The sequence below is a fragment of the Echinops telfairi genome, unplaced genomic scaffold (genome assembly GCF_000313985.2).
Source record: "Echinops telfairi isolate 266 unplaced genomic scaffold, ASM31398v2 ScPeMD7_7427;HRSCAF=8465, whole genome shotgun sequence".
Classification (NCBI taxonomy): domain Eukaryota; kingdom Metazoa; phylum Chordata; class Mammalia; order Afrosoricida; family Tenrecidae; genus Echinops; species Echinops telfairi.
In genome coordinates this window covers 13,297,074-13,322,647 of record NW_022111327.1, presented here as the reverse complement: position 1 = coordinate 13,322,647, position 25,574 = coordinate 13,297,074, and the positions used below count along the sequence as shown (strand labels likewise).

The 25,574-nt window shown below is 42.8% G+C and overlaps 1 protein-coding gene and 1 pseudogene across 2 annotated transcripts in view; one reads left to right on the top strand and one right to left on the bottom strand.

The window, feature by feature from the left end:
• The window catches only part of UPF3B (UPF3B regulator of nonsense mediated mRNA decay), a 21,833-nt gene extending 4,552 nt beyond the window's left edge, over window positions 1–17,281 (bottom strand). Inside the window, exons 1-10 of one of the 2 annotated variants that reach the window (XM_004710066.2) lie at window positions 17,111–17,281; window positions 16,075–16,181; window positions 15,775–15,881; window positions 13,079–13,177; window positions 9,456–9,566; window positions 8,438–8,481; window positions 7,792–7,974; window positions 7,355–7,393; window positions 5,343–5,503; window positions 2,806–3,106 (exon numbers count right to left, since the gene is read on the bottom strand). In XM_004710066.2, coding sequence (XP_004710123.1) covers window positions 2,806–3,106; window positions 5,343–5,503; window positions 7,355–7,393; window positions 7,792–7,974; window positions 8,438–8,481; window positions 9,456–9,566; window positions 13,079–13,177; window positions 15,775–15,881; window positions 16,075–16,181; window positions 17,111–17,263 — 1,305 coding nt within the window. In that variant the 5' untranslated portion in view covers window positions 17,264–17,281. The remainder of the gene's footprint in view (window positions 1–2,805; window positions 3,107–5,342; window positions 5,504–7,354; window positions 7,394–7,791; window positions 7,975–8,437; window positions 8,482–9,455; window positions 9,567–13,078; window positions 13,178–15,774; window positions 15,882–16,074; window positions 16,182–17,110) is intronic. The other variant, XM_004710067.2, reaches the window with a different exon arrangement.
• A 3,699-nt stretch (window positions 17,282–20,980) lies between these two features.
• Window positions 20,981–21,986, top strand: LOC101663638 (annotated as a pseudogene).
• Window positions 21,987–25,574: the final 3,588 nt, after the last annotated feature.

Below are 25,574 nucleotides of genomic sequence, written 5' to 3'. Positions count from 1 at the left end.
TAATGCCGGGGGCTTAAGTGGAGAGGAAATGTTTTGAGAATGATGAGGGCAATGAATGTACAAATGTGCTTTACAAAATTGATGTGTGTATGGATTGTGATAAGAGTTGTATAAGCCTCTAATAAAATGATTTAAAAAAAAAGAAGTGTGAGGGGGTATCCCCAAAAAAACAGAAATTGTTTTTTCAAACCTATGTATTTAAATTGTTTTACAAAACAACCTTATCACCTTCAAAGTACTCTCCATTACACTTAATACAGTTGTCAAATCTGTGAATCCATTCTTGGAAACATTTTTCAAACTCATCTGTTCGGATGGCTCACACTTCCCTCATTTTTTCCTTCACTTCTTCTATATTGTCAAATCGCTGTCCTTTCATATCCCTCTGCATTCTTAGAAATAAAAAGTCGCAGGAAGCTAGGTAAGGTGAGTAAGGTGTATGGGGCAAGAGAGGCATGCTGTTTTGCCAAAAACTGGCGCACTGAGATAGCTGCATGAGCAGGTATATTGTCGTGGTGGCAAAACCAGTCCCCCGTTTGCCACAAATCAGGCCTTTTTGTCACACACTGTTACACAATCTTTTCAGAACCTCAAAATAGAAAGCTTAACTGTCTGACCTGGTGGACCGAACTCCAAATGTACTACAGTCAACATTTTAATCCCTTTGGGAAACTGACATACATCCAGAAAGAGTTTTGTTGTCAATTGACATTTTACCTTTTTCGCAATGAGAAAACCACTTGTACACTTGAGTTTTTCCCATAGTGCTGTCCTTGTAAGCTGAGTTCAACATCCCCAAGCTTTAGTGGCATTTTTTTTGAGCAGGAAACAAAATTTCACAGCCACACGCTGTTCTCTTAAATTGGACACCACAAAAAAACAAAACTGCTTTTATCAAAAAATTCACTGTGACCAGAGAGAACCTTCTCAGGCAACGCCGCTGGGTGCACTAATTCAGAGCGAGTTGCTTGATGTCAGCCTAGCAGGAAAATTGAGTACTATGAAAGCTCTGCTTCGCTCTGTGCAATTCCGTTGTGGGGGGTTTTTTTTTTTGGGGGGGGGTTACCCCCTTATATACAGAATTACCTCTGAAATGTTCTTGCTCCAAACTTGAATCTGGATGTCATCAAGATCAGGAGCCACCTGTTGTCAACAGAGCTTGAATGGCACGAAGCCACCTGTGGGCACTTCTGTACAGAGTTGACTAGTTGGGACCGAGACTGTCAGGCTCACAAAATCTAAAGTCTTTACCAGCTTGCACTTGGCAGAAAACGCTTGCCAATGCCTGTCTTAGATACATCTAGTCAGCCACATTGGAGAGGAAGATGGCGAACACCACTGAGCTACAACTGGCAAAACCAGACCATGAGAAGCTCTACAGTACCAAGGGGTTTCTACCACAAACAAATGGTAGGAAAGCCCAAGGAAGGGGGAGGATTAGATGAAAAGAGACTTCAGAGATGTTTCAAGGAACTGCAAATTTGTATACCTTGTTGAAATCCTTTCATATAAAAGACATTCATACAGGCAATCCAGGGCAGATGATCCCTTCAAGACCAGTGGTGATAGTGGCAATACCAGAGGGTGGAGGGAATGTAGGGTGGAAAGGGGGAACATTACAAGGATCTACATATAACCTCCTCCCTGGGGGATGGACAACAGAAAAGTGGGTGAAGGGAGATGTCAGACAGTGTAAGATATGACAAAATAATAATTTATAAATTATCAAGGGTTAATGAGGGAGTGGGTGGAGAGGGAGGGGAAAAATGAGGAGCTGATACCAAGGGCTCAAGTAGAAAGAAAATGTTTTGAGAATGATGATGGCACCAAATGTACAAATGTGCTTGACACAATGGATGTATGTATGGATTGTGATAAGAGTTGTACAAGCCCCCAATAAAATTATTTTAAAAAATGACATTCATGAGATCATTGGGGAAATTCTCAACACTGTCTAGATATGCTATCAAGGAATTATTGCTCATTGTCTTTGATGTGAACATGCTAATAGGTTGTATTATTATGAAGATCTTTGTTAAATAGAGAGAAGCACACATTAGTCCAGTCTCCATTTCTCTCAGGGTTCCATATCCCAGCACCCACTTATCAAAAAGTATCTCAAGGGAAATAATGATTTAATATTATCAGGTATCTCTCTCTCTCTACACTCACACACACACACACACACACACACACGCACGCACGCACGCGCGCATGTGTAGATATGCATTCTATATATAAATATATATAACACAATAATTACCAATGTCATTTTTTATCTGCAAAATTTAGTGATATAAATTGCATTAATCACATTGTGTAACACCAATATCTGTTGCCAAAATTCACATCACTATATCAACAACTGAATGCTTCCTAAATCATAGCTCCCCATAAAGAAAGTGAGGAAAGGTGGCATCTCCAGTCTGCTCTACAATAATACATTGAAAGATGGGCTAGAGAAGAACAGACCTGAGGCGGAGAGAGAGCTGACCGTTGTGGAAATGTGATGGGCACAAGGGGACTCAAGCTCTACCCTCCCTACTTTTGTGTGCCTCTGAAACTTCCACAGGACATTGTCCACATGCAAATAAACAATGTGGCCACCACCACCACCAAAAACTTTCAGATAGTTGAAATTCCTTTTAAAAAATGCTGTAACAAACCATGAGCTAGCTCTTTCCTTTACATCTGCAGGGGGGAAAATACCAATAAACAAAGTCTTCATAAAAACAAACAAACAAACATAAAAAACCCCAACAAAGTCTTCATGGAAGCAAACAAGTTTAACAAAACCCAGCATACCTTGTTTCTTATTCGGTCTCTTTTAACCACTTCCTCTTTTTTCTCAGTTTTTTCAGAGCTGCCTAATGTCTCTGTACTTTCATTCTTTTTTCCTTTATCACGAAATGCTTCCTTCTCCTTCCTCATTTCTTCATCCTTTCTTTTAAAAGCCTTCTCCTTCTCATAGCGCTCCTTCTGCCTACGGCGTTCTTCTTCCTGCCTCTTCAGTCTTTCTCGCTCACGGAGTGCCCGCTCTTGATCTCGTTCTCGCTCATAATCCCTCTCCCGCTCTCTGTAGTCTCTGCAAATTTCATCTTCAGCCCTGCAGGAAAAGCAAACGTGAGAACGAACCTTCAAAGATCGTGCAATCACAAATGCAGAACATTCGGTTTCTGGCTTAGCCACTGCAATGTGGCTGCATTTTCAGAGCACACCAAAAAAACCCCAAAGAAAAATAACAACAAATGCTAGCAAGGGTGCAGGGACCAGAACCTTCATACTCTATCGCCTATTGGGTGGGACAGTGAAACAGTGAAAAATGATATGAGGCTTGCTCAAAAACATGGAATATAAATACTACATGATTTAGAAATCCCTCTCCTTGGTATATATCCTAGAGAAATTAGGGCTATGACAGGCATAAACATATGCACACCTATGTTCATCACAGCACTTCACAACAGCAAAATGATGGAAGCAAATCAAATGCCCATAAGTGGAAGAATAGATAAATAAGCTGTGGTACATAGACTCAGTGGAATAATCCATGACACCAAAGTATAATAGTCAATCTGTAAAACACATCATATAACATAGAAGAACCTGGAAAAAATTAGTCAATTCTCAAAATGACAAATATTACATGTGAGCATTATTCTAAAGCATCAAGAGGTTTCCACAGCATAAGAAACATTCTTTGATGATTACTAGGCATGGGCGAGGAAGAGCAGGAGAGAAGGTATGGGCAGGAGGGTAGACAAATGTTAATCTGGATGGATAAGGCAATGGGAAATAAGAGAGAGGTTGGCAAAATATTATGGAGGCAGGCAAGACACTAAAAGTTTTGCAAGCATTAAAGGCAACAGAGGCAAATACTGTTAACACACAATCCTGTAGTAGTAGTGATCTACAAATAGATGTATGGATAGGTCCAAACATGAAAAGCAAACTCACTACCCTGGAGTCGATTCTGACTCATAGCAGCTACCCTATGGGAAAGGGTATAACGCTCCCTGTGGGTTTCCAAGACAATCTTTACAGGAGCAGACAGCCTCATCTTTCTCCTGTGGAGTTGCTAGTGGGTTTGAACTGCTGACCTTGGGATTAGTTGGCCAAAGCATAACTCACTACACCACCACAACTCCTTTTTATCTTTTTGGGTAGATACACAGGCTAAACAGGTGTCAGAAGGAGAGTAGGATTATACTTACTAATACATAAAGATTTCAGAAGATATCTGCCTGCATATATTTACCTGTACTGCAAATATACTCATGAGTGTGTAGGAGCATATAGGGTACAAAGCTGCCAAAACTTCTTAGCCCAAGTCAGACACCTTGAGGGAATGATTCACTGGACCTGGGGACTCAGGATCATAGTTTCTGTGGGAAACTGACAAGGTCAATTGACAAAATACAGCTCACAAATGTGTTCCACCCTACTTGGATGAGTAACAACTGGGGTCTTCCAAGCTCTATTGATCTCTCTCCGTCTAGAGCAAAGATGAACAATGACAATGGCAAGGCAGAAAGAAAAACATTGGGTCCAGTGAACTAATGGGCCACACAAATATCAGCCTCTTTGAAACCAGGAGATAGTGCCCAGCGACCATTCCCGACTGCTCTGAAATGGAGGTCTTGGAGAGAGTGGGAGGAAAATGTGGCGCAAAATTGCACAGCATAAAAGAGACCAAGCTTATTGGTTGGATAGACTGATAGAATCTACAAGAATTCAGGAACTGAACTCACCCCTGTGTTAGAATAAGCAGCCCATTCAAGATCGAATATCCACATTTCCCCAAGGACACAGTTGAGAAGGTTAGGAAAGGAGAAGGCATGGAAACACGAAACACAGGGAAGAAGTGGGGAAGTCTTGGTACATTGAGGGGATTAGAACAAGTAAATTGAAACAAAATGTGTATGAATTGTTGAAGAAAAGACTGATGATCTGCTCTGTAAACCTTCCCCTTAGCTAATGTGAATTTTAGTAGAAAGTTTAAAAACAAACATTCACAGAAACATGGCATTAAAAAACAATGGGATGTTTCCGCACACGCACGTGCGCACATATGCACAACTACTACTACTGATGTTTAAATAAAGAACAGCAATCTAGAATGATCCACCCAGATTAAGATGTTAGATTATTTGAAATGTTCCTTTTCTCCTCATCCTCCCTGCCCCTAGTAAAATAAGACCCCCAAACCCAAACCCATTATCATTAAGCCGATAGCACTGCATTTCTTGATTCAGGCACATGACTAGGACATAGCAGCAAAACTAGCTGCCATCTAGAAACACGTCCAACTCAAGACGTATCAAAGCACCCTAACAACTGACCTCTTGGGCTTTTCATCTTTCAGCTCCATATCGGGACGCTTGGTAATGGTACAACTTGGCGCACTGGCTCTTTCATCGTTCAGGTTTTCTTTGTCTAATTTCTTGGGCTTTTCTCTTTTGTCCAATTCTTTTTCTTCCCCCTTTTCTGGCTTCTTGAGCAGCTTTAAAGCAAATAGGTTAATTTTTATTTCGAAAAGTAGGACATTGCTTCTTTTTAAATTACAAACAACCTCCCACAATGTACTAAATATTTAAAACTTAGGCTTATAGACGGTCCCCTCTATCTGCAGGTGCCCTTAAACTTGCAGGTGAACAATTAGTGCACAAGAATAGTGATGTGCTAAAAAAGCTGCTATGCATTAATGTGAAAGTGTTATATACACAAATGGAGCAGCGTAATCACTTTGTGGCAACAGGATCAAGACTTATTTGGGCTCAGGTAGGTCAACCTTTCAGTGAACCAATGCACCCTTCCAAGTATGTCTTCTGCAGCAAATCGGCATGTGGATAAAACTTCATGTGGAAATATACCACCAATTTAAAAGGCAGGGCATATTTCATGTTAGACTGCTTTTATTTAGTACTTGGAGTGACAAATACCTTGGTCACTAAAGGAGAGATCCATTGCAGAAAGAGTTTGCCTTGAACCTGAGAATGATCTACTTTCTTGATGGTGGAACAATTGTGTGACCATCAGAGACCAAGAGCAAGAATTATCTGGCATTTGATTTTAAAAATCCAAATGGCTTCTACAGCAGAATTGAGTTCCATCTTGACTGAATAGCAACTCTTTGCTTGTTATTTATACAAATCTATATGTTCACTCATATGTATGAGAGGGCTTCAAAAGTTTGTGGGCAAATCCCATTTCTCTATGAACTTGCTGAAGCCCCCTTGGATATATATAAATATACATATAAATACACACATGTGTTTTATCAAATCCAAATTGCTAACCAGACAGCTCCTTATTCTGACCACTGCTACAAATCTCTCTAAGATATCCACAAGTGCTGGATATTCAGGGAGATTTTAGGCAAAATAGAAGAATTGCAAATCTCAGAGTGAAGGCAACAGACAAGTCTTCAAGCAAAAGACAAAGCACCAACAAGAGACTTAGGCATGAAGCGCACACAGAGCCACTGCTAATGGTGAGGCCCAGCTGAATACTAAGAAAGCACCAATGTTTCAAAGGGAGAATTCCATGTTGCAGGTTTATAATGAACATCTTTATCAAAAACCAAGATGTTCATTACTCTCACAAGAACATGAATGAATGTCCTAGCATGGCTAGCTCAACCTTCTTTCTGTCTTGGTAATAATAAGGGAAAGCGAGTCAAGTCACTAGTGATTGGCAGACAGAGATTGCAGATGGGTGTTAAGATGTGAACCACTTTCCGCCACCCCCACCCCCACAGTCCCTCAGCATCAATAATAAGCCCCACAGAGACTCGGGGAACCCTAGTCACATAAACTGCTGAACTTTCAATAGGTGAAACAGGAAGATCCATGCCACCATTTCTGAGATTGCTCTCAGACGGTTTCCAAAGCACGAGGGCGGCCACTCCCCAGAAAGCTCCTTGGAGCAAGCGCTGCCCAAGCCCTAGTCCCAAAAGGGCAGCAGAGAGCTTGGGATGCTCTACATGTTTTCCTCTTCTAAATGCAATGCACAGACCAGAACCTGCTCCTCAGATTCCCCACTAGATGACAAGATACCACGGGAATCACATGAGAGAGAAATCCAGGCTATTTATCACTTGGACTCCAGTAAAGCAGCAGAGAGGCAGAGAAGGAGATGAGATATGGTATATTGTTCTATGTTGCTGGAGCTTCTGGTACATGACAAAGCATGGGGAAGACACCTGGGCTTCCTGTTGAAGCAGGTGTGTAAGTAGCTCAGCTTTTAAGAAGACCCAAGGGGCTTTCCACAGGTAACACCACCACCAAAAGGACTTAAGACCTGTGTGTATGACATGATACTAGGTGCTCAGTATCATGGACTTGGTCCTTACATTTTTCTGATTCACAGCTTGTAACAGAAACCTGTGTACCTGAAGACAGTGGAAAACAAACAGATGAGGCAACTTCATGTATCAAATATGAAGGCAAAGCTGAATACAACCCATAAACAATGCCAGCCAGCCCTAAGCCCTTATTTACGATGAACTGAGAGAATAGTTAATACCCAAATTAATAATGACCCCTGATAAAAACAATATAGATCTGCCCTAAAGAACTGATCACCATCCTTTTAAATGCTTTTAACTTATAAAATTAATAGTAATGTGCAGAAAATCTTTTCTTTTAACTGGTTCATCTCCCTCCCTCCACCCCCAAACCAGAACCAAAACCAACCTCTATTTACACCAACACAAGATGCGTGCATATCTAAAGAAAGAGATACATGCAATTTTCAGGAACATGCAGTCTGGTACCCGTATTTTCATACCTTAATCTTTGGTTCTTCCTTTATTTTGTCCCTTTCTGGAATTTTGTCTATCTTCTTTAGTCTTTCTATATCTTTCCTTTTTCGTTTCTCTTCTTCTTTCCACTTACGTCGCTCTTCTTCTCTTTGTCTTTTTCGTTCTATTTCTCGCCTCCTTCTTTCTTCTCTTTTTTCTTCTCGCATTCTCTAGAAAGAGAAAGCAACACAAGCCTTCAAATAAGATAATTCTCAGCAAAACCTTAACCAAATCCCGAAGGCATGGTGGGCTCCCACTAAACTGGATCATCTTTCCTCTCTACCTCTTTGACCCGACCCCACCCCATTCAGGACCTAAGAGAGAATGAGGACCAGTGCTTGCTGGCCTCAGAGGTCACCCCGTGCTACCCTGTTCATTCCGGAGATCAAGAGTATCTTTGAGACAAACTAAGGACTCTCTAGGTTTGCAAAGTGAATCCCTTTCTGGAAAGGGATTCCAACAACCAGAGGAAAGAAGAGGGCCAGAGAGTAAGATCAATGAGCCAAATCTTTAAGGATTGATGGTGGAAGAGCACCAATTCTTCCTATAGGCCCCCAACGCTCTGAAATGTTCAGAGAATGTAAACCAAGGAAATAAAAAGTATTGAGAAAACCATAAAATCAAAAGGTTTACCTGCTTGTTTTTCAGGAAGCTCAAAAGTGGGGTTGTCTTTTTAGCTACACAAATGTAAACAGATTATTAATAATACTTATCGACCCCTAGAAAGGATTCCATTTTCTGACATTCCCTGCCACCCTCCCAGGGTGGAAAAAACACCCTTTAAGCAGAAAGTTCCCAACTCTACAGCATTCTCTCTTCATTGGGCAGGCTGAAGATACTTTTAAAGATGTGAAAAAGTTCAAATTCAGACAATGAAACCATTTTTCTAAGAGTAATTATCGATGCTGGTGAGAATTAAGTACAGAGAGCATTGTTTGTTTAATTGATAGCATATAAACGAGGCCAGCTTTCTCTGGGAAGAATTTTGGGCAGGGGAGTTAAATACTGAATCCTCTTGACCTATTAATTCCACTTCTAGAAATGTATTCTAAGGGAATGCTCCAAGATAGTTTTATCTGATACAGTCATGAAAGCTGATTATTTAAGGGTACTTGTCAACATTCTGAGCCATGCTACCAAGCCTGGTCTCTAGAGTTTTGAACCCATACTTCCTCAGGATAAATTCCTCCAAGTGGAAATCCGGCTGAGCCCCAGACTATGCTCACACTCAGCAGTACTGGCAGCACAAGAGCAGCCAATTACCGCGGGAAACAACCGCCAAGTGAGAATTTCTCAAGAGGATTTCAAGTTTTGTGGAAAGTAACAATTGTCAGAACTTTTTATTAGTAGAAAATACTAATCTATCTTCAAAGGCTTGGCAATATACAAGGGTCCCATATTGGTCTTTATAGTTTCTACTTATGTTACATAGTGTGGTCACCAAGAACTGATTTCTCTCATCTGGTCAATTCACCTCATCATACAGTGAGGGAAGTAATAGCATTTGCATTTGACAGCAGGCTAAAGAGTCTCAGAGATGTTAGCCAATTCCTCAGCCAGGTCACCCAGCTAGCAAGGGATTGAACGTGAGAGTCAGAGCTAGGTATTCTGATAAAAAAGCCATTCCTTGTCATTCTTTTTGCCCGCTTACCAATTAATTCTCTATTTTTTGCTTCTATCTCCTCTAACAGTGTCTCTGGAGTAGAGGTCATCTTCTCGTTATCTGCTGCATAACTTTCCAAAAACTTCCTATACTCTGGATCTAAATGATCAGTTAAAGAAACAGAAAAACAGAGCTGACTTTAAAACACAATAGAAAATACTGTACTATTTAAGATATTTTAGTTATCACACAAGAGTTTTATACTTCATGGAAGATTCAAAAGAAATAAAACCCTATCCACGCAAGTCAGACTATTGCGGGCTTCCCAGGTTACTTACTACGAGGTCTTCTGTTGTTGGTCCCCACACCATGGGGATAACAGAGGTGGCAGGGAAGACAAGGATACCACACACTGGAACAGAACCCCTCGGGATAGTGCCTACCTCGCCCTTAATTATGTATTCTTTTTATTCTGAAACAAGCATGACAAGTTATTAACATTTTAAGAAGCCTTGGTGGTGCAAGGGCTAAGCGCTTGGCTGCTAACCCAGACTCATGGTTGAAACCCGCCAGCTGTTCTGTGTGAGACAGATGTGCAGTCTGGTACCATAAAGGTTTGGTTTCACAGCCAGCAAGTTGATTCAACTCATAGTGGCCCCACTGCCCCTTGTGGGTTTCAAAGGCTGTAACTCTTTATGGGAGTAGACAGCTTTGTCTTTCTCCTACGGGGCACTGGGTGGATTCCAACTGCTGATCTTGAGGTTAGTATCCCAAGTCTTAACCCATGAGCCTTGGAATCCTATAGGGTGGTTCTACTTGGTCCTATATGGTCACTATGAGTCAGAATTGACTCGAGAGATGTTCATTTTACACAGTTTGCTTTTAAATGTCAAATTTACCAAAAATACTTTATGAATTCAATGCAATTCATATCCAAATCCCACTACAGTTTTTCAAAGAAACAAAAAAAAAAAAAACGAATCACCAACTTTATATAGAAAGAAAAGGAACCCAAGATAAATAAACCACTGTTAAAAATTAAAAACAACACAGGAGGCCTTTCACTCCCAGACTTTATAACCTATTAAATAGCCACAGTAATCCAAACAGCCTGGTACTGGTACAACGACAGATAAGACCAATGGAATAGAACCTAGAACCCAGAAATACAACCAAGTACCTATAGATATGTAATCTTCGATAAACGGCTAAAATACAATAAGTAGGGAAGAGAGAGCTTTGCTAACAAATAGTGCTAGAAAAACTGGATCTTCACCTGCCAAATGAAGCAGGACCCATCCTTCAAACCACGTACAAAAATGAACTCAAGACAGATCAAAGACCTAACTATAAACCACAAAACCATAAAGACCATCAACAAAAAAAAGTAGGGACACGAAAGACAAAATAAAGGACTGAGGCCTGCTAAAAATGTTTCTGTATGGGCATACCCCGCTTTAAACGAACTCAACTGGGCTATGACAGATCACTTTTACATGGTCTTTCATGCCATGGTTTTTATAACTCCCAGCATGTGACTAGGACTATGCAAATAAGGTGTTTGTGGCCCAAGAAGGGGAATGGACAATTTGCTAATAATGCAATCTAGAGTGTACAGCACCTTTGTGTGAATAGTCACTAAACTCACTCCCACCGAGTTGATGCTGACCCATAGAGACCCTATAGGACAGGGTAGAACTGCCCCAGTAGGTTTCTGAGATTGTAACTGTTTACGGGAATAGAGAGCCTCAGCTTTCTCCTTCTGACCTTGTGATTAGTGGGTTAACCCACTATACCACCAGGGCTCCTCTTTGTGGAGGCAGGGCCATGCAAATAAGATGCATGGAACCCTAAGAAGGGGATCGGTCAGTTTTTCCACCCTGCAAGGTTTAAAAGGAGCCATCCCGGAGGTGGAAAACTCAAACCTTCCCACCATCAAGGAAGAGGAGCTGAGAGTGGAGCACATTTTTTGGATTTAGAATCTGTGAGTTGAGAGCCTCTTAGACCCAGGAGACTGAGAACTTTAACACTGGAGTAGGCAAGAAGTGGCAGCAGGCGCAGCAGAGAAATGGCAACAGCAGAACCAGAGCCCTGAGAGAGAGGGAGAGAGTGGCAGCAGGCGCAGCAGAGAAATGGCAACAGCAGAACCAGAGCCCGGAGAGAGAGAAAGAGAGAGAGATTGAAAGAAGAAGAAGAAAAGAGAGCACTAAGCACCCAGCACCTTCAGGCTAGAGGCTTCCTGGCAGTGAGAAGTCTGTAGGCACTTGTAAGAGGAGCTGAAGAACTTAACACTCTTCAAGCAGGGGAGAGGTAAGAACCAAACTGAGCTAAGGGCGGAGGGCTGAGAGGCCTGTCCTGAGAGAGCAAGAGGAGGCCTATTCTGAGAAGGCTGTCCTCAGGGGCCTGAGAGCAACCCTGCATGGCACCAAACCCCCGAGAGAGTTCTACACTGAAGGGAGATTTTGCCTACACGCTTCCTGATCTTGCTCCAACGTTCAAGTTGTAGCCTGTTAATCCTGATCCCGAATCATAACATGTCACTTCCTAAATAAACCCCACAGCCATGCAGTTATCTGAGAGTTCTGTGCAACCATTGCAACCAATTAAAGAGTGCCACGGGAGAAACAGCTGGTGTCAGAATTGGTGCGGAGTCGGATAGGTTGGAGAAAGAGTATGCCCAACCTCCACCTCACAGGAATCTGCCTTGGGCTTTTGATCTTGCTTCTCCTCCCTCTCTTGTGAAGTTGGAGGTCAGATGAACTCTCTCCCTACCATTTATACTATTGTAATAAGAGGTGGAAAAGATGTGGACTATTATATTCATTGCCTTTGGGGACATATTGCGATTTGGGTGAAAGTTTACAGAGCCAATTGGTTTCCTCCTCCTCATGACACTGATGGATCCAAAAAGCTCAGTGCCATTGTGTTGATTCCAACTCATAGCAACCCCATAGGACAGGGTCGAACTGCCCCATGCCCTCCTGGACTCAGCTGACAACACTCATTCTGAGCTGAACTAGGGCATATGTGGAGCCTGGATACACCACTGATGGGAATGTACAATGGTGCAGCCACACTGGACACCAGTCTGACAGTTGTGCAAGAATTTAAACAGTTACCGAAGATGGACAATACCGCCAGAGAGGTACAGATGTATGTACATACGTACTCCTTAGGACTATCAACCATACGAGATTGGAAGAGAGAAAGCTCAAAGGCAGGAAGGGATAGGGAAAAAAAAGTTTTGACTCGAAATAGGAAACACAGGGAAGTGGGAAGAATGCTGTTATACTGAGGAGACTGCAACCAATGGTGAGGAGTCCTGGTGGTATAGTGGTTATGTGTTGGGCTGCTATGGGAAAGGTCAGCAGTTTAAAACCACCAGAGGGAGAAAGATGAGGCTTTCTATTTCTACTCCTGTAAAGAGCTACACTCACAGAAACTCACATTGCTCAATGGGGGATGGACACAATGTTGCTGGCGGAGGAGAGAAACTGTAAAAGAAACCCACTTCCAACCTAACAAAGAAGCAAAGCCTCCATTAGCCAATCACTTTTCTCATTAGCTTTATTTGGTACACTTTCTTATTTCAAATACTGGTGTCTAACCCACCTGCGGAGCAATGTTAGAACAAAACCCACAGCAATAACAGAAAGACAGCAGTACTGTACCATCATCAATAGTTCCAACTTTGGTGTCTCTTTTCTTAATCTTCTTTTTTGCTGCTTTTTGAAAAGGTGCAAATTCTACTATAGCAGGATATTCTTGACCTGTTTTGAAAAGCAACAACATAAGAGAAAAGTGGTGATGAAGGAGTCCGCCGACTGCTCTCTAGACCTCCTTTGATGGGGGTCACCTGAAGAGGGTCTTCTCATGAGCATAACCAACACTGGAACAGCTATAGTCAGTGTGCTTTCCAAGGCACCCCAAGTGTCAACCGATAATAGGTAAATTGATGAGATTCAGAAAGTAGATTAGTGGTTGCCTAGAGCTTGGGAGTGAAGGGAAGGTGGTGGTGAGAATGAAGAGTGACAGCTCATGGTTAGAGGTTTCTTTAGGGAGAGGGTGATGAACATGTCCTAAAATTAGGTTGTAGCAATTGCTGTACATGTCTACGTCGATACTAAAAGCCACTGAACTGTATTATCCTTTAAAAGGGTGAATTTTAGGTATGTTAATGCTATCTCAATAGGCTGTGATTTAAGTATGTATAGCCATCAGCTCTCTGCCACGGAAAAATGTCACACAGCGCTTAAAATCGTAGGTTTGGACCAATGGCATATATATATAAGCCTGGAATCAGATGGTTGATGGCTAGATGGTATCCCAAAACAATCATGGAAAAAAACACGATTTTGCAAATCCTAATGAAAATTGAAGGAGCCCTAATGGTGCCATGAGATAAGCTTTGGACTGCTACTTGTAAGGTTAGAGGTTCAAACCCACCAGCTGCTGTAAGGGAAGAAGATAGGGCTGTGCTTCCATCAAGATTTGGAGTCTCAGAAATCCTAGGGAGCAGTTCTACTCTGTCCCACAAGGTTGGTATGAGCTCAAGTTGACTTGGTGGCAGTAAGTTTAACGAATGCTGAATCAGATTACCTTAATAACTATGATAGAGTCAAAAAGGAATTCATAAATCAGGCCAAAGTTGGAAAAATTGTGAACAACAGTAGTAGGGCCAGACCATGGAGAACACTAAACACTAGGCAAAGGAGTTTGGACTTAAAAAAAAAATTAGTTACCTTAAAATCAGTATTTATTTTTTAAGCTGAATTTCATAGTAATACAGTAGACTGCAGTCACACAAAACATGGAAAATCCTCTAAGTGTAGAGGTAGTGGTTGCCCCAGCATTAGATGGCAGGGACATCAACTGTGCAGTGTTAGTAAGTCTAGATCAGGGGTCCTCAAACTTTTTAAACAGAGGGCCAGTTCACTGTCCCTCAGACCCATTGGAGGGCTGGACTATAGTTTTTTAAAAAACTATGAACAAATTCCTATGCACACTGCACATATCTTATTTTGAAGTAAAAAAACAAATGGGGCAAAAACACCTGGCAGGCCGGGTAAATGTCCTCGGTAGGCCGCATGTGGCCCGCGGGCCATAGTTTGAGGACGTCTGGTCTAGATGAACACATTAAAACATAATAAATTAAGTCATCACTTGATGAAATGAGTGGGCTAGAAAAAAGATGAAAACTTAAGCGAGGCAATATAGAACTCATGCTAGCTGCTGCTAGAGGATCAAAGTTGGAGTGGAAGAGCAGGTTGGTTTGCAGGGAGGACTCTGGGCAGGGGGCAACAAAAAACCCTAAAGAAAATGGCACACTGTTTGCTGGGCTGACTGTATAGTCCAAAGTAGCAAATGACTAAATCTTGTACCCAATCTAATCAAAACTCACTGCCACTGAATTGATTCCGACTCACAGTGACACTATAGGACAAAACAGAAGTGCCCCTTTAGGTTTCTGCACCTGTCAATCTTTACAGCAGCAGAGAACCTCATCTTTCTCACTCAGAGGGTTTGGTGTGTTTGAACTTCTGACTTTGAGGTTACCAGCCCAACAGGCAAATCCACTAAGCCAACCAACCCCAAACTCACTACCATGGAGTCAATTCCAACTCACAGCGACCCTACAAGGCAGAGCAGAACTGCCCCTGTGGATTTCCTAGGCTGTAAAAAATCTTTACAGGAGCAGACAGTCTCATCTTTCTGCTGTGGAATGGCTGGTGGGTTCAAACTGCTGACCTTGTGGTTAGCACCCCAATGTGACTCCAGGGGTCCTAAGTTTTGTAGATAATAATTTGAAAAGAGTTACAGCAGAAATTGTTCTTCCCTATAGACTGTGCCCTTGTGGATACAATGGGGGAAGATAACCAGGTTTGATATTCTCATTACATACAACTGAGTGAAAATGTGTCCCAATGTCCCACTGGAGTCTAGTGTCTTAAAGGATTTGAATTAAATAATGAAATAAGTGTTGGGCCTGGAAGCCACATGTGAAGTAAGAAGGCAAAACTTGCTGTCCAAGTTTGGAGGGCCATTTTTTTAAGTTATCGCTGCTAAACCAGTAAATAATCAAAACAACATTACCATCTGGATCCAGGGCCCCAAAACAAGGGTCACATAGGAAAACAGTGGCAATTGCATCCAGTTGTTTTAACCACAGACAGTTCAGGTAAGTAAATTCTACAGGGCTCTGACATGGAACCTATGAGTGCTCTCACATGTGTAAAAACCCTTTAACTCGCACATTTTATCACCCAGAATTTTCACAAAGCTATAAAGGGGAGGCACATGCATCCCAGTCTCACCCCACCCTTCAATGACAAAGAACCTACCCTGGAGTTTGGTTCCAAGGACTCACCTTTATTGTCCAGGAATACATAACCATCAAAGCGATCCCTGAACAGAAGGATGTCCTCTTGATTTTTAAAGTTGATGTATGCTCTGGAATACATATGAGGATACAGACTGCAGAGAGGAGAGCAATGCCGTGAATATGATTGCAGGGAGTCTGGCTGAATCACAATAACACACATAAAATATGCAGGCTCAAATCTCAAATGGAATGAATTAGTAGCTGCAAAGCATGAAAGGCATCCGTTTCATGGAATCCCCTCCACCCCCCACCACCACACACACTGCCCCCACCCTGCCACTTTACCTAGTATCATTAGAAAAGAACTCAAAATAATCATGCTCGGGCATAGGTTGAAGATGTTCCATAAGCTGCTCCTTGGTCAAAGTGGGAGGTAATCTCCGAATAACCACCTTAAGAAATAAGGAAAATCAAGCAATTGTAAAGCAATTTCCCCTGTATACCTGAAAGAAGCCAGCTGGGTTTTGAATGATGTGTTTGGCTTATTAAAACGCAAACCAAAACCAAAACCAGAAAAATCTCCTTCACAAAATCTTAAAAGGGCAGAATCAAGCAAACCTAATAACGCGTTACATTTCAAAGCAACCAACCCCAAACTCTTTACACACCAGGCAGTCAGCTTTCTGAACCCTCAGCCCCAGCAGTTTATTAGGCTTCCACGCCGTTTGTTGTTGTTTTTTTTAATCACCCATTTGTCACCAGATCTAGTGCTAAGAACCCAGGAAACAAACCCGGGTCGTCCGGGGGTGTCACCAACTCTGGATACCGTATTTCGTACCCCTCCCCGCGCGTTCTACACCTCTTAAACCAAAATCCTTACTCGTTCAGTTTCAAGAATTCAAAACTCTTATAATGACGTGAGATTACCTCAAAAATTCACAGATCACTCCCCACACAGGAGGCTCCCGACGTCGCCCCCGCCCCCACCGCCCCGCGATCATTCATCTCCCTCCGGCGCGTTCCCTCAACTCCCCCCAAGTACCGCCCCCTTCTCGGCTTCCTAAGCTCCCCGATAAACCTTTTAATTCCCCGTTCTCTCCACTGTTGCCCCGTCCCCGACAATCACCCTCCGGGCTGGGACCCCGAAAGCCGGATTCCCCATCCAGGGAGCCCTCCTTTTCTCCCTCACTCCCACCCCGAGGCTTGGCCGCGAGGGGCTTCCCCGCTTTCGGGCGATCGGCTGAGGTGAGGGGTGGCGGTTTTCATTCAGGCGAGGGCTGAGGGAGAGACCGGGCGAGGAAGGGGAGCCGAGGATGCCCCACCGTCCCCTCAGAGCGGCAGACCTGTCCCACCCTCCCGAAAATCAACGACCCGCCAGCACCTTGCTCAGCGCCTCTTTCTTCTCCTTGTTGCCCTGTTTGTCGTCTCCCTTGGCGATTTCCCCCGAAGCCGCGCCGCCGCCGCTCGTGGCCCCCGAGGGCGTTAACAGGGTAACTCGCTTCTCCTTCGGCCTGTGCTCCTTCTCCTCCTTCATGGTCTCGGCTGGGTTTCTCACCGCCGCCGTTGGGCCGCACAGCCGCTACGAAGCCCGCCCAGCTCCCTCAGAGCTCCGCCCCCAACAATCTATCCTAGTTACCAGCCCGGCCACGCGTTCCATTGGGCCGCGCCAGGATCTCGCGACACTTCAGAAGGCCCCGCCTCCCGCCGTAGATTTTAACACCTGATCCGCACTTCCCGCGAATTGAATTCCCGCCCCCGTCCGCCCCCAATCCCTTCACGGCCCCCACTCCCTTGGGGTTCCTTCATTCGTACTTCATTATCTACCTGCCATCTTGAAATGGGCAGGTTCTTTCTGGACTACAACTCCCGGCACACAACGCTTCTGGCCAAAGGCTAGGATTACTCAAGAGCCCCTATTTGTAAATAAACGGAATTTTCTCCTCAGGAAAGCCGAGTGTTTTTCAGAGCAAATTATTGGTTCTGCAGGTTGCGGTTCGTTTTCCCGCCCCCTCAGATAAACTCAACATTCACCAAAGTTCCCTCATTAGGAATATGATTTCTATCGGGCTGCTAACTATAAGATCAGCAGTTCGAGAACCACCAGCCACTCCACTGAAGCAAGACAGGCTTTTTATTCCCTTAAAGAGTTTCAGTCTTGGGAACCCACAAAGGCAGTTCTGCCCTGTCCTATACGGTCGCTAGGGGTCGGGATGGACTCGATGGCAGTGAGATGGTTGTTTTGAAAATACGCTTGCAGATGCTTTACATTTTTTTCTTATATTGGTTAGGATTCATAGTTGATTTACATATTTAATAAACACTCCCAAGATAATTGATATTTAAATGATGCAATATAATTAAGCAAAGGAGCCCTGGTGGCAAAGTGAGTTGCTTGTTATCTGCTAATCGCCAAGTCAGCAGTTTGAACCCACCAACAGCTCCTCAGGAGCAAAATGAGGCTTTCTGCCACCATGAAGATTTACAGCCTCTGGAAGCCACAAGGGCAGCTGGTCCCTGTCCTATAGGGTCGCTATGAGTCGTAATGGTCTTGATAGCAGTGGGTTGTTTTGTTGTTAATATGACTCAGTGGGAGAAAAATGTGGCAGTCGGCTTCCATAAAGATTTACAGCCTTGGGGGGAAAAAAAAGATTTACAGCCTTGGAAACTAAAGGATTTACAGCCTGGAAACAGTTTTATTCTGTCCTATAGGGAAACCTACATGGGGCGATTCTACTCTGTCCTATAGGGTCACTATGAATTGGAATCGACTCGATGGCAGTGAGTTTGTTTTTTGGTTTATATGGAATCCATTCTATCAGGATGAGTTGTGGGTTAATATGACTAAACTATATGGGATTTGTTTTCATCATCTTGGGGTTGGGGAAATGATAAGAGGGCAGTTCTACCCTAACCTGTAGGGTCCTGCCATGAGTTGGCATTGACTCAGTGACACTGAGTTTTTTGTTTAATTTTGGTCAGTGACGTAGTAGATTAGACCTACTAACTACAAGGCTCAAACCAAAAACTAACTGCTACGAGTGGATGCCAATTCATAGCGACCCTATAAGACAGGGTAGAATTGTCCCCGTGGATTTCTGAGGAGACTGTCCTCCTCTTGGGAGTAGAAAGCCTCACTTTTCTCCCTCAGTGCGGCTTTTGGTTTTGAAGTGCTAACCTTGTGGTTAGCAACCCAACATGTAACTCACTAGACCACCAGAGCTCCTTAACTGCAAGGCTAGTACTTCAAGACTGCCAGCCATGCTGTGGGAAGTAACATGAGCCTTTCTACTCCTGGAAAGAGTCACAGTCTCAAAAATGCACAAGGGCAAGTCTACCCTGCCCTCTCGGCTTGTTGTGAGTCAGAATCCTCACGATGGCAGTGAGTTTGGTTTTTGGTTTTATCGAAGTATTGATGCCCTGCAGGAAGGAAGGGGTGAAAAAAGTAAACTCCAACATGATTTGGTTAAGAGTTACCCTCCTCTCCACTTTAAAAAAAAAAGTCAAATTTTATGTTATTCATAAAAACCCCAACCTGAGAAGAAAGGAAGGATTCAAAAGAAACCTCAAAGTACCTTGCTATTTCAATGTAAGAATCCATGGTCCACCTTCCAAGATGGGCAATATCAAGTTGGGGGCTCCATTCGAGCAAAGCAGATGAAAGACTTCTATACACACGTGTTACGCTGGCCTTCACTGAGCAGGCTGCTTTCAGTACATCTGTGGTTGTTATTAGGTGCCACTGAGTCCGCTCCAACTCAGAGCAACCCTGTTGTCCAATAGAACGAAACACTGCCTGGGCCTGTGCTAGCCTCGCCATTGTTCTGATGTTTGAGCCCTTCAATGCCACCACTGTAGCAATCCATCCTGTCAAAAGTCTTCCTCTTTTTCGCCGCCCCTTTTCTATGACTTCATTTCACAAATGAAGCTCCTTGTGGGTAGCATGTGGGACTGACTGCCTGGGATTCAACTCCACCCGTTGGTGTTAGGTGCTGATGAGTTGGTTCCCACTCACGGCAATGTTGTCTGATCCAGCGCCATCCTTACGATTGTTATGTTTGAGCCCATCGAGGCAGCCAGTGCATCAATTCATCTCCTGAGGGCCTTCCACTTTTCGCTGCCCTCTACGTCACCAAGCATGATATCCTTTTCCCAGGACCGGTCTCTCCCGATAACATGTCCAATGTACACACGATGAAATTTCATGTACTTCCTTGCTAGCTGTACTTCTTCCGAGGCCGATCTGTCGGTTCTTTGGGCAGTTCATGGTCCTTTCAATATTCTTTGCCAGCACCATGATTCAAATGCATCCACGATTCTTCCATCTTCCTTATTCAATAGTCCAATTTTCACATGCTTACTCGGTGATTCCATGGGTTGGGTCAGGCACACCTTAGTTCTCAAATTGACCTCCTTTAATATTTTAATGAGGTCTTGTGCAGTATATTTACCCAATTCAATGCATCCTTTGCTCTCTTAACTCCTGCTTCTGTAAGTAGTGATTGTGGATCCAACTAAGACAAAAACCTTGACCACTTAAATCTCTTCTCCACTTATCATAATGTTACCTATTGATCTGGTTGTGAGGATTTTTGTTTTTTTATATATTGAGTTCCAATCCATATTGAAAGCTACAATCCTTGATCTTCATCTGTAAGTACTTCGTCTTCCTTACTTTCAGCAAGCAAAGTTGTGTCATCTGCGTATCACAGGTTCTTAATGAGCCTTCCTCCAATCCTGATGCCATGCTCCTCTTTGTCATATAATCCAGTTTCTCTGTTAATTTGTTCAATATACAGACATGATAACTAGTAATATAACATTCAGCTTTAAGATAAACGTAATTTTCATTGAAATATTCTTTAAAACAATTCTTGATCTGAAATTACCCAAATCCTAAACAATTAGGAAAGGAGATATATAATTAGAAAGAAAAATTATTTCACATAAGTGACTGCTGATTCTAATGCTATCTGTGAAGGCCAGGGTAATATTTTCTACATTATCCACATTAATGATGTGTTTGAAAACTTCGGACTCATATGTGAAAAGGAGATTTACTATTTGAAATACTTTCCCAACCGTCAAGGACTACAACAAAAGACGCTAACCCGCTGTTTCCCGTGTCTCTTGATGGCATGGTAAAGTATAGGGGCAATGAAAAAGAGGAAGTCTCTTGACAAGATAGATTGACACAGTGGCTGCAACAATGGGCTTAAACATAAGAACAATTGTGAGAAGTTCCCTGGCTGCAATGGAGGCGATAACTTTGGGGGTCTGGAGCCTGGTGTTGGGGCAGACTGGAGACTGAGAGCAACTTCATCAGCTTCTCAGCCGTCACCAACCGAATTGACAGAAATGCGCAATGAACTCTTTAATATACAGACAAGCAGGCAGTTATCTCTAATTCCTAGAATTGAGAAGATTGAACTTAAAACATGTTAGGAAAATTTACCCTGGCACTGTCTCTATGATGAATAAGAACCTTTCAACCCCTTATAATTGTGCCATGCATTTAAGTGAGTGGCACTGCAAAAAGTCCATACTGGCTCTTGTTGACTGACAGCCTTAGGAGCCTTTGAGCAAGTCCTATGAAATTAAATTTCTAACTTTCAAAGATCGAGACCCAAGAGAAGTGAATAAGGCTTATTGGCACTCTGGTGCCATGCTGATGGGCTGTGTGATGGGGCGAGCATTTAAAGAGAAGTCTGTGGGCAATTTGGTCAGAGCTCCAGAGGTGCCTGTAATTGCCAGAGCCTTCTGCTAGGATGTCGTGTTGGATCAGAGACCTGAAAAAGAGGTGCCTTCCTTCACAAAAGATGCTCAAACTTAAATGTATAAAGATTTTCCCTTTGAAATTTTGAAAGTGGATGCAAAAGTAGCATTAGAAATATGTTGGCATGAGTACAAAATAGATTACATAAAAGAGAAAGCATCCCAGAACCCCAAGAGAAGAGTCAAGTTACACAGATTTGGTGACTTCATAGATGTGAGAAAGGGCCCTCTTATGCCAAGAACAAGTCATTGTTTCCAGCAGGAACTGTTAGCGTTTCACAATCTCCAAGCCACCCAGCCAAGTCTTGTACTCAGATTCCAGGGTCTCTCCTTACTCACTCACTTAAGAGCACATTTTACAATGGGATAAGCTATTGGTAAGACCGTAGAAACTGGTCACTGAAAATCAGACCAAACCCACAGAGAAACCTTCCTACAGTTTAAATATGTATAGTAAATCAAAAGAAAAGGTTTTTTTAACATAGAAAAAAAGAACATTTCTGAGGATGGCACAGGACCAAGCAGTGTTTCATTCTGTTGTACATAAGGCCGCTGTGAGTCAGTCAGGACTGATTCAATAGCGCCTAACAACCACATTGGCGACATAGGAGCCGTGGTGGCACAGTGCATTACTAACCTGCTAACCATAAGGTCAGCAATTTGGGAGAAAGATTTGGTTTTAATTTGCCATTAATGACATAAATCAGGAGATAATAGAAACTATGAGTCAAGAGTATCGTTTCAGGGGAAATAAAGGTGGATTTCTCAATTTAAAAACAGTTTTTAATCTAAAATGGGGTCCTTGGTGGGGTGACATTAATTCTGAGTGAAAAATATCACACTTATGTAAGTTTGTAAGTAAATCCAATAAACTTAAAAATACCCTAGAATCATATAACTTTCACAGATATCAAAGTCAAACAAAAAGTATAGATGAGGGCCCTATTAAAAATAAAACACCTGTGTACATTAAAAGATTGCATCAAAGGAGTAAAATGAGAGCCCACAGACTGGGAAAAGATATTTAGCAATGACATGACGGACAATGGACCAATGACTAAAATTGAAAATATAGGACAAGCCTACAACAAGAAAAACCCTAATAACCCTCTGAGAAGGTGGGCAAATGACCTGAACAGACGATTTACAGAGCATGACACTCAAATGGCCAATAAACACATGAGGAAATGCTTTAGTTCACTAGGCATCTGGGAAATGCAAGTCAAAACAATGATGAGATAGCATCCAACAGCCACAACCATAACCAAATTAAAAAAAAATAGAGAAAAAGAAATGCTGGAGAAGATGTGGAGAGATTAGAACCCTTAGGCACTGCTGGTGGGTTTGTAAATACGTACAACCACATTGAAAATCAAGTGCATGTCTTTTGGTAGAAAAGGTGGGGGAGGACCAACTTCCTAGAGGGGAAAAAATGACTAACAATGCTTTCAAGAGCCCTAAGGTGGGAGTATGCCTGGTACTATGCTCCTAATAAGCCATGTTGTTCCAAGTCTCTGTATACCCCCTGGGGATCCAGGCCATGCACCACAGAACAGTGGAGCATTGAACCCAGGATCTTCAAGATACCTAACACATTCCAAAGGTTATACCAGAGCTATGTGATGTGGAAACCCCACTAAGTGTACTAGGTTCTACCTCAAGCACACCTGTAACCTGAGGACTTAAAATTGAAGCTACATGGTATGTGAAGAAGCTGAAGACAGCTATACCAAGGGTACTGAATTGCCGGTATGCAAACTAACATTTACGTACTATTTCAATGCCCTACTTACTATAATAAGATATGTATTATTCTGGCAGACCTGTGTCTGACATTGCCAGTGAATATTATTACAAGTTTTGCCTGATGTTTGTGCAAATACCGCCCAGTCATGTAAGGATTTATTCAGTAAAAGTCGATAATCCATGTATTGTAGTGAAACTACATTAGTTCAATCTCTCTTTCTCCATAGTGTTTTAAAACTAGTACCATGGATTAATCAACGACACTATAAAAGAAGGTCTTTGTACTCCAGGGAGATGATTCATAATATTCTCTACCACAAATTAAGAAGGATGTCTCAAACGTGAATCAGAGGCAGATAAAAACAAGCAAACAACAAAGATTCAGGAATGGATTTGAGGCTCTCATTTAATCCTAGCTCCAATATAAGAACAATTAGTTCTTACAATATGGCCCTGCTCAATACTTGCCCTCATGAAAGGAACACATAAGATATGGGTGCTATAGCAAAGTGTGCTGAAGGAATTAGATGGTGCCCAGCTATCAGAATAGCATCTGCAGTCGTAAAGGCTTGTTTTCAAACAAGCAGCCATCAGAGTGAGATATCAACTAAGCCCACCTGGAAGAAGCATACCAACATCCATAATCCAAGGATTGTAAATGATATAATCAAAATCCAAAGGATGGAATAGTATCAGCTAAAATGGTGATATTCTGGTGTACACAAGGTTATGGATGACAGTGGAGACCCAAGACACATTTGCAGGATCTACAATCCTTTGGCGATTTCCCTCTAACCATAATTGAAGAATGCGAATGATCTGCTTATCAGACAGAGTATTGGAGAGCTGATTGTAGTAGAATAAAATGATAATTTGGAATGAACGTTTCAAACCTTGTCATTTGATCTACCTTTTGATACACTTTATGCTTGATCTGGTTTTTAATATTTTCGGGGTTTTTTTCCTTCAAATTGTGGGTTATCTCTGTCGTATTTTGTCATGGTTGGTAGACTTTGTGGTAGTTACATAATCTGGTGTCAATTTGGGATTTAGGATTAAGAATGAAGGGGTGGAGTCTACTCTGTCAATCGGGTCATAGCCAATGAGGCTTCTGTGTGGGCATGGTTTCCCCTAAGGATTCTAGGAAATCTGGTTTTTCCTTCTTGGAGGCAGGAGACAATTATCTCACTCTGCTCACTCCCTTGGAGACGCTCTACTGACAAGACACATGGCCCTACACTCTGGGAGCTGGAGAAGCCACATGGACCTACCCTGATGCAACCAGACCTCCGAAGCCAGAGAAACCACATAGAGACCCCTGCCAGCACTGAGATGCTTACAATGCCACTGGATCCAGAAGACTTCCAACTCACTGGCCTGTGATCGTCCTGCATTCAACATCATTGCATGTGTTTTGTGAGTCTGAAGAAGACTTTAGATTGGTAACAGACATATGGGCTAATATTGGACTTATGGACTTGATCTGGACTGGACTGGGATGTTTTCTCAATGTTCAATTCCTCTTGTATATAAAACTCTTTCAACTCTCACTCTCTCACTGTCTCACTCTCTCACTGCCTCACTCTCTCACTGCCTCACTCACTCACTCACTCTCACTCACTCACTGTCATTCACTCACTGCCTCACTGCCTCACTCTCACCCACTCACTGTCTCACTCTTTCAATCACTCACTCACTGTCTCACTCACTTACTCACACTCACTCACTGCCTCACTCACTCACTTCTTCACTTTCTCACTGCCTCACTTTCTCCCTGTCTCACTCACCCAGTGCCTCACTCACTCATTCACTGAATCACTCACTCACTGTCTCATTCACTCACTGACTCACTCGCTGCCTCACTCACTCACTCACTGCCTCACTCACTCACTCACTCACTCACTCACTGCCTCACTCTCTCACTGTCTCACTCTCTGACTGCCTCACTCACTCACTCACTCACTGCCTCACTCACTCACTCACACTCACTCACTGCCTCACTCTCTCACTGCTTCACTTTCTCACTGCCTCACTTTCTCCCTGTCTCACTCACTCAGTGCCTCACTCACTCATTCACTGAATCACTCACTCACTGTCTCACTCACTCACTGCCTCACTCACTCACTCACTGACTCACTCACTGCCTCACTCACTCACTGCCTCACTCACTCACTCACTGTCTCACTCACTGACTCACTCACTGCCTCACTCACTCACTCACTCACTCACTCACTCACTCACTCACTGCCTCACTCTCTCACTGTCTCACTCTCTCACTGTCTCACTCACTCTCACTGTCTCACTCTCTCACTGCCTCACTGTCTCAC